The sequence below is a fragment of the Euprymna scolopes genome, chromosome 30 (genome assembly GCF_053919585.1).
Source record: "Euprymna scolopes isolate OS-2025 chromosome 30, ASM5391958v1, whole genome shotgun sequence".
NCBI lineage: Eukaryota > Metazoa > Mollusca > Cephalopoda > Sepiida > Sepiolidae > Euprymna > Euprymna scolopes.
This window is the reverse complement of record NC_136511.1, coordinates 40982351-40996828: the sequence shown is the minus strand read 5'-3', so window position 1 is coordinate 40996828 and position 14478 is coordinate 40982351. Positions and strand designations below refer to the sequence as shown.

The window sequence follows — 14478 nt, the reverse complement described above, 5'->3', positions numbered from 1 at the left end:
TTAGATATAAACAAATATATTGCTAAAGAAGTTGTGTATAAAGGCTATATCAATGCGGTTCGTAGAAAACACTGTTGACAAAAGTTAGTATATAAAAGAATAATGACAATATTAGAAGGAATTTTCAATAATTTTTAATTATATTACATTTATTTGCTAACATAATGTGCTGTACAAAATGGTAGGTGGTGATGTCCCTAATTTTCAAGAGTAGTATCTCTTCTTCAAGGGAGAAAATAAAAAGAAACCTATACAACTATTTGGCGAGGCCTTCCTTTGTCTGTTTTATTTTTTTTTTTTTCATTTCTTTATTTTCGGAAGACAGTGTCGCAGACTGTCTATCAAATAGGGCTATGACAACAGCATATTTTTTTCATTGTTATGACTCTCAAGTATATATCCGACACAGTTTGACAACTAAGAACCACATCACTCTATATAAAAGCATATAAGATATCAACGGATAATACACACTCAAGAGTCAAAACAATGAAAAGAATATGCTGTTGTCCTAGCCCTACAATCAAATCAATTTCTAGAATTCTTTTATATACTAACTTTTATCAACAGTGTTTCCTATGAACCGCATTGATATAGCCTTCATAAGCAACTCCTTTCACATTACACACAATGCTTCAAGCAAACTACAACATCCTTCTCAAATATATCATTAATTAACGTTAAAAATTGAAAAACAATAATAAACATAACTTTAAAGCAATAAAAATAGCACATAATTTCAACTGAGGTTTTGTAGCGTAGTGGTATGTGCACCCGATCATACTCTCTATGGTTATAGTCAGCTGTACTGATGAGGCATAGATACAGCAAAACATGTGTCCATGGATAACTATTTTATAAGTGGTGCTTCTTCATTATTAGAGCGAAATTTGAAAATCGAAATATTGAATTTTAAGTAAAACTGATGGTATCTACTTGTCATGTCGCAGTAATGAAGATATCCAAAAATTACAAAAAATGATAACATAGATAATTAATTATTAATGAAAAAAGTCTTTCTTCAAAAACTTTTTTCATTAATAATTAAATTAAATAACTTTTAGAGAAAATTGAGTTTTTCAAAAAAAAAAAAAGAAAAAGAAACCGGAGAGTTTGACTAGTAACAAGTAATTAATTTTTGAAATCTTAGGCCAATTTAGCAAAACTCAATTTTTGCTAAGCATCTCCGAAAACTGTTTTCAATAATAATAAATTTTCTACCATATTGTTTTTAAAATTTTTGGATATGTTATTTACTGTGACATGACAAGAAGAGAGGTAGCGAGCCTATCTTTGATCTATCGTTATTTCCATGGCAAGTGCTCGTCTGAGCTCCATTCTCTGGTCCACCCTCGCCAATCTTTTTCAAAAAACACCCGACTAGCTGAAACCACCGTCAATAATTTTCTCCACTTCTTATCTGTGCCTAAATCAAAACGTAGTTTCTACGAACAAAGCTTCTTTCTTAGAACTGCATGCCTGTGGAACTCTGTTCCGTTTGCCTGTTTCCCTTCCGACTTCAACCTGGATGTCTTCAAGTCCAACACAAACAAATTTCTGATGAACCGCTCCCTTAAGTAATAACACTTTATCAATTCGCCAATACTATTACTACACTATCCCATTGATTACTGTACACACAATAACCCTTATCCCCAAGTGGCCCTTGGGCCTTGATAAATGGTGACCTCCATGTAAAAAATAAAAAAAAAATAAGTAGATACCATTAGTTTTATTTGAAATTCAATATTTTGATTTTCGCTCTTATAACAAAGAAGCACCTTATAAGCTAACATAATTATGTAGTATTCAGCAAATAATGTAGACATGCTTTAATAATATATCTATACTCTTAAGAATACATTTTGCCGCAATATTACAAACCAGCCAGAATACACATACATCCCCTACAAAACAGAGATGCTCCAATAGTGTGACACTATGCACACACCCTCCCTCCAAGAATGTTATTTTTTTATTAATTTATTCAAAAAAAAATTTTTTTACAAAGGAGTCACCACTTATCAAGGCCTGAAGACCATTCAAGGATAAGGGTTAATAAATGTTAGGTGATAGTGTAGTAACCGTTAACGGTGTAAATTGGGTAGAATTTGATTATTTAAGAGGACAGCTCAACAAGAACTTGTTTACATTGGACTTGAAGACTACGATATTGTAGTCAGCCGGGAAGCTGGCCAGCGGAACAGTGTTCCACAGGTGAGTAGTTCTAGGAATCTGCATTTAGATTTAGGAACAGATAGAGAGTGGGGTAAATTATTAATAGTGGTTATAGCTAGTCGAGTGTTTTTGTGAAAGTCTGGCAAGGGAGAACCATAAATTAGAGTTCAGACGAGAACTTGCCATGAAAATAACGATAGATCAGAGACAGTCTCACAGCATCGCTTCTTTGGGAAAGAGGTTGCAGGAAAGAGAAAAGAACATTACCTACTAGGTTTTGAAGCAGGTTTTGAACTTTATCAAGGCAAGATGGGAATAACCAAGCAGATCCTTCCCAGATGTGGCAACAGTACTAAACAGTGTTAAATGTACTTTGTCTTAGCTTTTTGTTCTAATGATGAATATGTTTGGAATATATGTTTAATAATATGTTTGGAATATATGTTTAATACTATGTTTGGAATATATGTTTAATACTATGTTTGGAATATATGTTTAATAATATGTTTGGAATATATGTTTGGAATATATGTTTAATACTATGTTTGGAATATATGTTTAATAATACGTTTGGAATATATGTTTAATACTATGTTTGGAATATATGTTTAATACTATGTTTGGAATACATGTTTAATAATATGTTTGGAATATATGTTCAATACTATGTTTGGAATATATGTTTAATACTATGTTTGGAATATATGTTCAATACTATGTTTGGAATATATGTTTAATACTATGTTTGGAATATATGTTTAATACTATGTTTGGAATATATGTTCAATACTATGTTTGGAATATATGTTCAATACTATGTTTGGAATATATGTTCAATACTATGTTTGGAATATATGTTTAATACTATGTTTGGAATATATGTTCAATACTATGTTTGGAATACACGTTTAATACTATGTTTGGAATATATGTTTAATACTATGCTTGGAATACATGTTTAATACTATGTTTGGAATACATGTTTAATAATATGTTTGGAATATATGTTCAATACTATGTTTGGAATATATGTTTAATACTATGTTTGGAATACATGTTTAATACTATGTTTGGAATATATGTTCAATACTATGTTTGGAATATATGTTTAATACTATGTTTGGAATATATGTTTAATACTATGCTTGGAATACATGTTTAATAATATGTTTGGAATACATGTTTAATAATATGTTTGGAATATATGTTCAATACTATGTTTGGAATATATGTTTAATACTATGTTTGGAATATATGTTTAATACTATGTTGTGAATATATGTTTAATAATATGTTTGGAATATATGTTCAATACTATGTTTGGAATATATGTTCAATACTATGTTTGGAATATATGTTTAATAATACGTTTGGAATATATGTTTAATACTATGTTTGGAATATATGTTTAATACTATGTTTGGAATATATGTTTAATACTATGTTTGGAATATATGTTTAATAATACGTTTGGAATATATGTTTAATACTATGTTTGGAATATATGTTCAATAATACGTTTGGAATATATGTTTAATAATACGTTTGGAATATATGTTTAATAATACGTTTGGAATATATGTTCAATAATACGTTTGGAATATATGTTTAATAATACGTTTGGAATATATGTTTAATACATGTGCTGTGAAATAAACTTGTATTCAAACAATTTCATTCGTTATTATTTGGTGAACTCATCTTCATTTCAATACCAAACAAGCTTGAATTTTTACATTGAATAATGAACACAAAATGCAAACAAGAAACTTATTCATCTCACCTGTTCGGTTTGAGACATCTTTAATCCTTTTATTAAGGCTGTTGATTTCTTTGTCCACATCTTCATACCTGATATCCCGAGAATCAACTAAAGGTGGTGTGAATAGATCTGGATCACTGCCTAAATACGAACATTGCAAGTAACCATCTTCAGTGAGACTGACAATCATCCCATCAATTCCTCTGAAAGGAAAAATTGAAAAAAGTATCTTATGTAACTTGGCTACAATTTTAAAATAATTTTAAAACAATTAAAATATAATTAAAAAATAATTTTAAAACAATTAAAATATAATTAAAAAAATAATTTGAAAATAAATGGGAAAATTTGAAAACCTGAAAATGTTGTGAAATGATAAAATCATTCTTATTTACTTATTTTTGTTGTTGTTGGTGTTGTTGTTAATTTTAAAACAAAACATAATTTAAAAAAACAATTTAAAATAATTTTAAAATAATTTTAAAACAATTAAAAAATAATTTTAAAACAATTAAAAAATAATTTTAAAACAATTAAAAAATAATTTTAAAACAATTAAAAAATAATTTAAAAATAATTTTAAAACAATTTAAAAATAAGTTTCAGTAAACGAGATTTGCAAAGCGTCAGATTGTCACAGCAGAGGACGAAGAGGAGGAGAAATTTATGTTGAATTATGTAGTTATTGAATTTCTTTAAATATAATTTGTTAAAGAAAGAAATTACAATTGATTGAATTTTCAACATGGTGGATATGTCTTGTTTACATTCAAACTGACAGAGAATACAAAAATGGTTGATATAACTTTAGAAAAATTTTGCTCAACAAATTAATTCAAAGTACACAAAGCAAAAGAGATTCATTTTTGCTTAGTGTTTATAATCCTTCTCAGAAATAGTCCATTGTACTAGAGATGGAGATGCAGGTAATAGAAAGCATTTAATACAACACTGATAAATGCTTGGCCTCTCTTGTTCTTGTTTAAACACTTACTGATGCTTTATAGTCTAATAAAATTAATAATTTTGGAACAGTTTTAAATGTGTGCAAAATAAATCCATACTGTTTGGAATATAGCAAAAGTTATTAGCCTTGCTGATGTATTACAATGTTAGGCATTTTTCTCTTTAAGAACTTTCTGTTCCTTTTTTTTATTTTTTTTTTAATGAATCCATGTAAGCAAATATCCAATGTTGATATACAACTATTGATTGTTCCCCTTGAACGAAACAGGTCTGTAAAAAAATGTACCAAAGTTTATTAAAGCCTTGGATTTTGGATGATAGCAAAATTGCTGTTCATTTATATATGTCCTGTTGTTATATTGACGCACTACAAAGCAGGATTACATATATGCATATATACAGAGAATATTTATTTACATATACAATATAGAATGTGTTTGTGTACACATGCATGTGTGTATGAGAGTTCTTGTGTATGTAAGAGTTTGTTAAGATATAACGAGCATTCATTCAAGAGTTAATTAAATAATACATGTGTAGGAGTCCGTTGAATGTTCCTTTCTACCTTGAAAGAATGCACAGCTGTTGAGACACATGTAGAAAAATTGCTTATATAAGCTAGACAAGAAAAATTGCTTATATAAACTAGACAAGAAAAATTGCTTATATAAGCTAGACAAGAAAAATTGCTTATATAAGCTAGACAAGAAAACGAAACATGTTGTCACTTCGACGCTCGAATAGAAAAGAAAAAAGAAGATAGAGAGACAGAACAGGAAATAGAGAACGCCACCTGTTGGGCAAATGAGGATTACAGGGGCAGGTGCTCTTCTGAACTCCAATCTCTGGTCCCCCCTCGCCAATCTTTCATGAAAAACACCCGTCTAGCCGAATCCACTATGAAAAATTTCCCCACTCTTTATCTGTGCCTAAATCAAAACGTGGATTCCATGAACAAAGCTTCTTTCTTAGAACTGCACGCCTGTGGAACTATGTTCCGTCTGCCTGCTTCCCACCTGACTACAACTTGGATGTGTTCAAGTCTAACGTTAACAAATTCCTAATGAACCACCCCCTTAAGTAAACACTTCATCAAATCTCCACATTAACGTAATGTACTTGCAATAACCCTTATCCCTGAGTGGCTTCCGGGTCTTGATAAGTGGTGACCACTGTAAAAAAAAAAAACCGGTTCGTTATTTAAAGGTGTATGCATGGATGTGTGTACAGTTTGAATAACGCATGTTAGATTTCAAAGGGCATGTGTCTATAGGTGTATGTAAGCATTGATACATAAAAAGTGGAATTAAGTTGAGGGAAGATGAATAATTTGTGTGCAAGAAGTGTATGACAATGTAAATGGATGAGAACTTCAAAATACAGATTATGTGAAACAGCAAGAAATTGATTGAAGTTAAGGCATAAGGGTTGACAAGTCCACATTGTTGGAGATTAATATGATCAAAACTAACATAAAATTTTAGATTCAAAGTTTTTAATATTAATTGGCAAAATGTATATTTTTAAAAGAATTTTTTCAATCTATATATCTATAAAAGTGAAACTGTGTGTGTGTGTGTGTGTGTGTGTGTGTGTGTGTGTGTGTGTGTGTGTGTGTGTGTGTCTACACTTCCCTACCAGACTACTCTGTCAATTTTCAGTCTACAGACTCGAGATTTGACATAAGGGGTATTGAGATTTGGGGAAATATTTTTAATTGGTGTTTGGCCTAAAAAAATTGGCTGTCAAGAACTCAAAGTTCAACGATTTGACCTTCGAAAACTCTACTGAACTCCTCCGCCAATTTTGGGTCTAAACACTTGAAATTTTAGATGTAGGTTCCTTGGACATGGATCAAACCTTTTAATTTGATTTGAGCCCAAAAGAATAAATGTTAAGGGATCAAAATTGGGGTCAAAGTTTTTTTTTAAATTTGATCTCTGTGGTCTCTACCAAATTATTCAGCCAATTTTTGATCTAAACATTTAAAATTTTACATAAAGTGTATTCAAGCATAGGGCAAGCTTTTTAATTGGTTTTTGGTCGAAAATTTGGCTGCCAAGGGCTCAAAGTTCAAAAGATTTGACCTTTGAGGGCTCTAGCAAACTATTCAGCCAATTTTTCGTCTAAACATTTGAAATTATACATAAAGCGTATTCAAACACGCAGCAAGCTTTTTAAATAGATTTTGGGTGAAAATTTCACTGCAAAGAGGTCAAAGTTGAAAGAGTTCACCTTTGCAGACTCTATCAAACTCCTCCACCAATTTTGGGTCTAAACACTTGGAATTTTGGATGTGGATTACCTGGACATGAGTCAAATATTTTAATACATATATACATATGCACATAAAATTATGAACAGTACATAGGGCCCGAGAAAAGCTGGGCTGAACTGTTAGTATTTAATAAAATATTTTTTTATAATAAACCTCCAAAACTTGTGTTTTTTTATATATTTGATATATCCTGCGGTGGGTGGCCATAATAAAAGGATATTCAAGAAAGGTATTCCACCAGGGAAATAAATGGTTAAAGAGGTTCTGAAGTAATAAAGAAATAGAGAAGTTTATTGAGAATATTTACAGAGACAGCATGTTACGTTTTTAAGTGTTCCCGCCCAGGGAAGGCTCTCACAACCGGTGACCGGTGATAACGTTCTTTCGATAAAAAGTTCTGGTGGTGAATTGCTCATCTCGCCATAACACCTCCCCCTAAGACAATTTCTCCCAAGAGAATTTGGCTTAATATCATTTGCTTTTTGGCTTGGGGCTCAGCCGGTTAACTTTTCTTTTCACCCTTGTACTTTTTCTCCTCAATATCGTTTGAGTGGGTGGAGTTGGTGGAGAAGCTGGAACTCTCAAATCTGGAGTAAGTTCTGTTAAGGGTTGGGGAATATTAAAAGAATCATACAAAACCTCTAGGGGCAGGTCATTTTCTTCTGCCTGTTTGTAGTCATCAGTGTGTCGAGGTCTTAGCTGATTTATATGCCTGCGACAGTCGAATTTATTACTTCTTACAGAATATAGCATGTGTCCAATTCTTTTCATGATAATCCCCTTCTCCCCAAAATTTTTTCCACTTCTGTAATTCAGGAAGAATATTCTGTCGCCAGGTTTGTAAAACCTTGTTGGAAAATTTTCTTTTGTTGTTGTTACTCTGGTTGTACTTGGTAAAATTCTGTCAAATACAGATCTGATTTTCCGTGCAAACATCAGTTCGGCTGGTGACAAACCGGTATCAGTGTTTGGGTTCGGAGTTATCCTGTACACCGATAAAAATTGTTCAAGACTCTTCTCGTCAGTGTCCATGCCTTGGTTTTTCTTCAAGGCTCTTTTGAATGTATCGACGAACCTCTCTGCGAGGCCATTTGACCTTTGGTGGTAGATTGCCGTTGTTAAATGTTCAATAACTAGAGCCTTGCAGAATTCTTCAAATTCTTTGCTGATAAATTGGGTGCCGTTGTCGCTGACAATAGTTTTTGGCATTCCAAAACGACTGAAGAGAACTCTTAGTGCATCTATTGTACTCATCGAAGTAGGGTGTTTGTATTTAAACACTTTTGGCCATTTTGTGAAACAGTCGACGACCACTAAGAAATAATGTCCATTTAAAGGACCTGCATAATCGATATGTAACTGAGTCCACGGTGTATCAGTCTTTGGCCACGGTTGTATCTGCACAGGTGGTGCCTTTGCTGCTAACTGACACCCTCGACACTCTCTTACGAGTTTTTCAATGTCCTGGTCCATCCTAGGCCAATACGTATATCCACGCATTAAAGCTTTTATTCTCGACATGCCTGGATGACCACTATGAAATTCTTTTAAAATTTTTCTCTGAAGCGTAGTCGGTATGACGACTCTGTCTGCGTACATCAAGGTTTGAGCACAAATGGAAAATGGTAAAATTTTAGGGTCTTTCTTTGATTTTCCATTTAGTTGCACCAACTTTTTCATTTTCACAATATAATCATCCTTTTCTGCTGCATTATTTATTTCGTCTAGAGTCACTGGTAACTCTCTGATTGTGTTGCACAGTAATCCGGAGAGTTCTTTTTCCTCTGTCAATGCAGCTATTACTGTGTCTTCCAAAGGTTCAGCACACTTTTGGATGAGCCTGGACAGTTCATCTGCATGTCCGATATTTTTGGATGAAATGTACTCCATTTTAAAGTTATAATTTAGTAGAATTATGCTCCATCGTTGGAGTCTGTTCGCAGTGTACGTAGGTATGCCTTTTTTAGAGCCAAAAATAGTCAATAAGGGTTTGTGGTCGGTTTGCAAAGTAAACATCCTTCTATGAATAAATCTATGGAATTTTTTAATGGCATAAATAATCGCCAAGCTTTCTTTTTCAATTTGAGAATAGTTTCTTTCAGCCGGCAAAAGTGATCTGGATACATGGGCTATTGGCTTTGTTGATCCATCTTCAAGTTTATGGAGAAGAACTGCTCCTACTCCGTAGTCACTTGCATCTGATGCAACAATCAATTCTTTCTGTGGATCAAAATGTGCTAGAGCTAAATCTGATAGCAGGCATTTCTTAATATCTTCAAACGCATTTTGGCATTCTTTTGACCAAATCCACTTTTGTCCTTTTTTTAACAAATCATTTAATGGTGCTCTCAACTTATGCATGTTTGGAATATAAATAGCATAATATTGAGCCAAACCCAAAAAAGATTGTAACTGGGCAACATTATTGGGTGCTGGCATCCTCTCGATTGCTTCTGTTCTCTGAGGATCCGGTCTTCTGCCTTGGCTGTCGATAATTTGACCAAGATATTTTATCTGTTTTAAAAAGAATTCACATTTTTCGGCACTTAACTTGAAACCAAATTCCTCAATTCTTTGGAAAACTGCTCTGATGTGTTCCTTATGTTCCTGTACATTTTTACTTTTGACAAGGATGTCATTCAAATATGCGATTGCAACATCTAAATCAGCAAGCATCGTATCTATTATTTGCTGAAATAGTGCTGGGGCCACTTTTAATCCAAAAGGAAGTCTTTTTAGTCGGAAAAGTCCTAAATGTGTATTGATACACAAATACTTAGAACATTCTTCACTGACTTTTACCTAAAGGTAATCTTCCGATAAGTCGATTTTGGAGAAAATTCTACCTCCATTCAGCTTTGTAAAAATGTCTTCAGGAGATGGAAGTGGATAACTACGATCCATCAGACAGTCATTAAGGCCTGTAGAAAAATCGGCACATACCCGAATCTTCTTATTTTTCTTTTTAACATACACAGTGGGGCTCGCCCACTCAGAATAGTCAACTTTTTCAACTACACCATTCTTCTGTAGTCTTTTTAGTTCAATTTCAATATCTTCTTTTGAAGAAAAAGGCACATTTCTTTTTGGTCTAAAAACAGGTTTCACATTCTGTTTTAATTCAAAATTTACTTCAGTTTTGGTGCACACTACTAATCCCTCTGTAAAAATTTTGGGGAATTCACTTTTTAACACTGCCAGAAAATGGTCATTTTGTTTGGAATTTTTCTTTTCCAACGCTTTTACATTATTGCAAAATGAATTCATGGGTAGCTCCCATAAATCAAACAAAACAATCTAATCAATTCCAAAAAGGCAAGAATTTATTCCTGGAACAACTGAAAGGTTTGAGGAAAAAGTTTTCGATCCAAGAGAAACACCGCAATTAAATTCTCCCATGAATTTTAATCACTCTCCGGAAACACTTTTTGCAATTTTTTGTGTTTTTCTCAGTTTTGGACCACCAATTCTCTTCCGGGTCACTTCGTCGATAATTGATATATCGCTACCTGTGTCTAAAAGTAGCTTCACTGAGTGACCATTTATTTGTGTGTGAACAAATTTCCGTTTCCCGCCTTGTTTTATTTCTTCTTTGGACAAGACCACATTTACTTTTGGCTTCCATTTCCGTCTTTTGTCTTGCTTAGTTCGGCAGTGGGATGCCCGGCGTCCCACTAGGTCACATTTGGTACAAAGTTGGTCTTTATAAGGGCAGTTTTTTCTTAAGTGCGGACCCGCACAACTCCAACATTCAAAACTTTTCCTTTTGTCTTTTGGAAATGTCTTCTGTTTTACTACCTGGACTTGGGATGTGACTTTTCCCTCTATCCTCGTAGTGTCCCTTTTTACATTTATCAATTTTTGACATTCTTCTGTCACTTTTTGCAAGTTCATTTCCGGGTCTTGTTCCATGATTGATAATATCTTTGACCTTAAATCCTTGTCCTTCGGTGCTGTCAGTCCCTGGACAAATATGTAGCACTTAAACATGCCCACTGATAAATCCTTTAATTTAAACAGTTCAGACTGGGCGTTGACTTTGCCCGCATATGTGACAATGTCATCAGTTTCGTCTTTTGACATATTTAAACACCTATACCGTGTATGAAAAAAACTATCTCTTTCACCGAATATAATACACAAAATTTTCACTGTTTCAGAAAAAGAGATCTCTTCCGGTTTTTTAGGCAATATCAAATTCGTGAATTTAGTATTTTCTTCTGTGCCCATTTTTTGGAGTAATAGTGTTATTTTTTCCTCATCCGACCACTTCTCGCATCGTTTTGTAAATATCGTTTCAAACCTACGATAATAGGCTGGAAAAGTGTCACCTTTTTCTGGGTCATATTTAAACTCTGAAAGCGAGTTCGCTATACCCTCAACCAAAAAATATCTGGATGCATCCTCCTTAGATTTTTCTGACAAAATCGTTTCACAAAATAAGCGATTATCCATCGTTTGTTGTATTACAAGAGTTTTGAAACGTTCTTGTTGAATTAGCATTTGTTTTTGAAAATCCATTTGGGCTTTTTGTTGAGCGATTAAACTCTCAGTTAACGCTTTCACCAACATCACTATTTGTTCCAATGTCATTTTCTTTTTAAATGTATCAATAGCAAGTTAACGTATACCACAGAAAAGAAAAAAAAAAAAATATTGTTCAAAAACAAGATGCTTATTTTCACAGAAAATTGTCAACACATAGGAAAGTTCCGAAAAAAAAAATCACCGTTAAAATAACACTTGACAAAATTTCAAAAGACTCTTTTTTTGTCTACTTCAGCAAACACACGTAAAATTCTTTTCAAAAATTTTCTTTATTAAATAAACATAGATTCCTCAGTATTGTTCATTTGTTGGTTTTTTATCGTATTAACCAAATACAAAAAACACGTCCGTTAATCATGAAGAAAGTCACAATTTACACACACACGTTATATAACGTCAACTCTTTGGGAGTTTAAAAAGAGAAAAACGGAGTTTGACTCGTCAATAATATAAAAATTATTTTTTACTTGCGTAAATTTGTGGCAGACACCAGTCTTTCGCTTTCTAAGAAGCTTTTTCTTCAATTAAAAGTGAACTTTGTGAACAACAATTTTCAGAATGTTCTCGGTTACCACATGTTTTTTTTTTTTGTTTTGTTTTTTTAGATGAATTTACAGTTCGTATCTCATCTTCGTCACCAGTTGAAATATCCTACGGTGGGTGGCCGTAATAAAAGGATATTCAAGAAAGGTATTCCACCAGGGAAATAAATGGATAAAGAGGTTTTGAAGTAATAAAGAAATAGAGAAGTTTATTGAGAATATTTACAGAGACAGCATGTTACGTTTTTAAGTGTTCCCGCCCAGGGAAGGCTCTCACAACCGGTGACCGGTGATAACGTTCTTTTGATAAAAAGTTCCGGCGGTGAATTGCTCATCTCGCCATAACAATATTCAACTCAGAAAATATTAATATGTATTTACTTTGCCACTTTTATCTCTCTTAGGAAGATTAAAATCAAGATATAATAATATTAAACCTTTAAATTTCATAAAAGGAATTATCTATATTTTATCTGTCTTATTCTTTTTAGAGCAATATAACACACACACACACACATATATATATATATATATATATATATATATATATATATATATATATATATATATATATATATATATATATATATTTAAAATAGTTAATTGTCATTAAATAGTTGTCATTAAATTGTTGTCATTAAATAGTTGTCATTAAATTGTTGCCATTAAATAGTTGCCATTAAATAGTTGCCATTAAATACTTGTCATTAAATTGTTGTCATTAAATAGTTGTCATTAAATTGTTGTCATTAAATTGTTGTCATTAAATTGTTGTCATTAAATAGTTGTCATTAAATTGTTGTCATTAAATTGTTGATCTTAAATACTTGTCATTAAATAGTTGTCATTAAATTGTTGTCATTAAATAGTTGTCATTAAATTGTTAAAACTTGTTAAACTTAGGGGAGAACTGCATATCATAAACACTACATTTGCTAATCTATTATAAAAAACAAAAACAAAAAAAACGTCATATCATCACTGAATACATCATATCGAAGGAGTGTGATTAATTACTAGGACTACATGTATATACTAAGTGCACAAACAAAATGGAGTTTTCTATGTTATGATCGAATTCTGAGTCGCTCTTTAACAACATTTCCAAAAACATTACCTATGTATAAGTCGACCCCTAAAAAATAACCTTAAAATCCTCTCTCAGAAATTTTAATTATACACAAGTATGTACGGTATATGAAAAAAAAAAAAAAAAAAACACAAAATAAGATCTTTCTCGTTTATTCATATCGATAAAAATCAAAAGTAATTTCAATGCGAATATATTTATCTTTTAAATGTGACCGTAAAGAAATGAAAAGAAAGAAGAAATCAATTTGGTTTTTCACTTGCAATTTAGAAATAGATCATAACTTGTTGAAAATTAAGTTTCCTACCAAAGCCGAGTTGCTCTTCGACAACATTTCCAAAAACATTACCCATGTATAAGTCGACCCTTAAAAAATAGCCTTAAAATCGTCTCCCAGAAATTCGACATACACAAGTATATACAGTAGATATACTGAGTTAAACAGAAAAATTTTCAAGTTTAACAAGAGACACCTGGAGAAGGTAGGAAGTTACATCAGCTGAAACATTGTGCAAATAACATTCAAGATGAGAACAGTAGTCCAAATAATACAGACTCCCATAATATTCATCATTCCTAAGTGGTGACTCATTAGCCAATAAAAAACAAAAGCTTTCAACTGGCTAGATTCGACTTTTGACAACTTACTGAAAAGATCCGTGGAATCCTATGCATACAAATACATAAGCACACACACACACACACACACACCTAACAGACAAAGTACTAGATAATACTAAGTTTTAAATAACACTCCTCTGGAAGTTGAAGGTTCAATTCTCAGTGCAGGCGATGTGGAGAATACAATTGCAAATTACTTTGGGTTTCTACCCAGTTGTGGCTGACAGAACAAGATCATGCTACACCTATGGATTAAATAAAGGATACCATTCAGAATTTCATGCAGTTTGATAGAATAATTCAGAGTTTGACGAGATAGACCTGAAAAAGGTTGGAGGTTATATCAGCTGAAACGTCGTGCAAATAACACTCAAAATGAGAATGATAGTCCAAATAATCTAAATAATACAAACTCCCATAATATTCATCATCTATAAGTGATGACTTATTAATAAATAAAAACAAAAGCTTTCAATTTTGATTCGAGTTTTGA

At 32.3% G+C, this 14478-nt stretch overlaps 1 protein-coding gene across 4 annotated transcripts in view; it reads right to left on the bottom strand.

Moving 5' to 3' along the window:
* The window catches only part of LOC145254766 (protein PTHB1-like), a 141762-nt gene that overhangs the window by 78139 nt on the left and 49145 nt on the right, over positions 1-14478 (bottom strand). For all 4 annotated transcript variants that reach the window (XM_080113534.1, XM_080113531.1, XM_080113530.1 and 1 more), the window contains one exon: positions 3962-4143. In XM_080113534.1, the coding sequence (XP_079969660.1) occupies positions 3962-4143 (182 nt within the window). The remainder of the gene's footprint in view (positions 1-3961; positions 4144-14478) is intronic.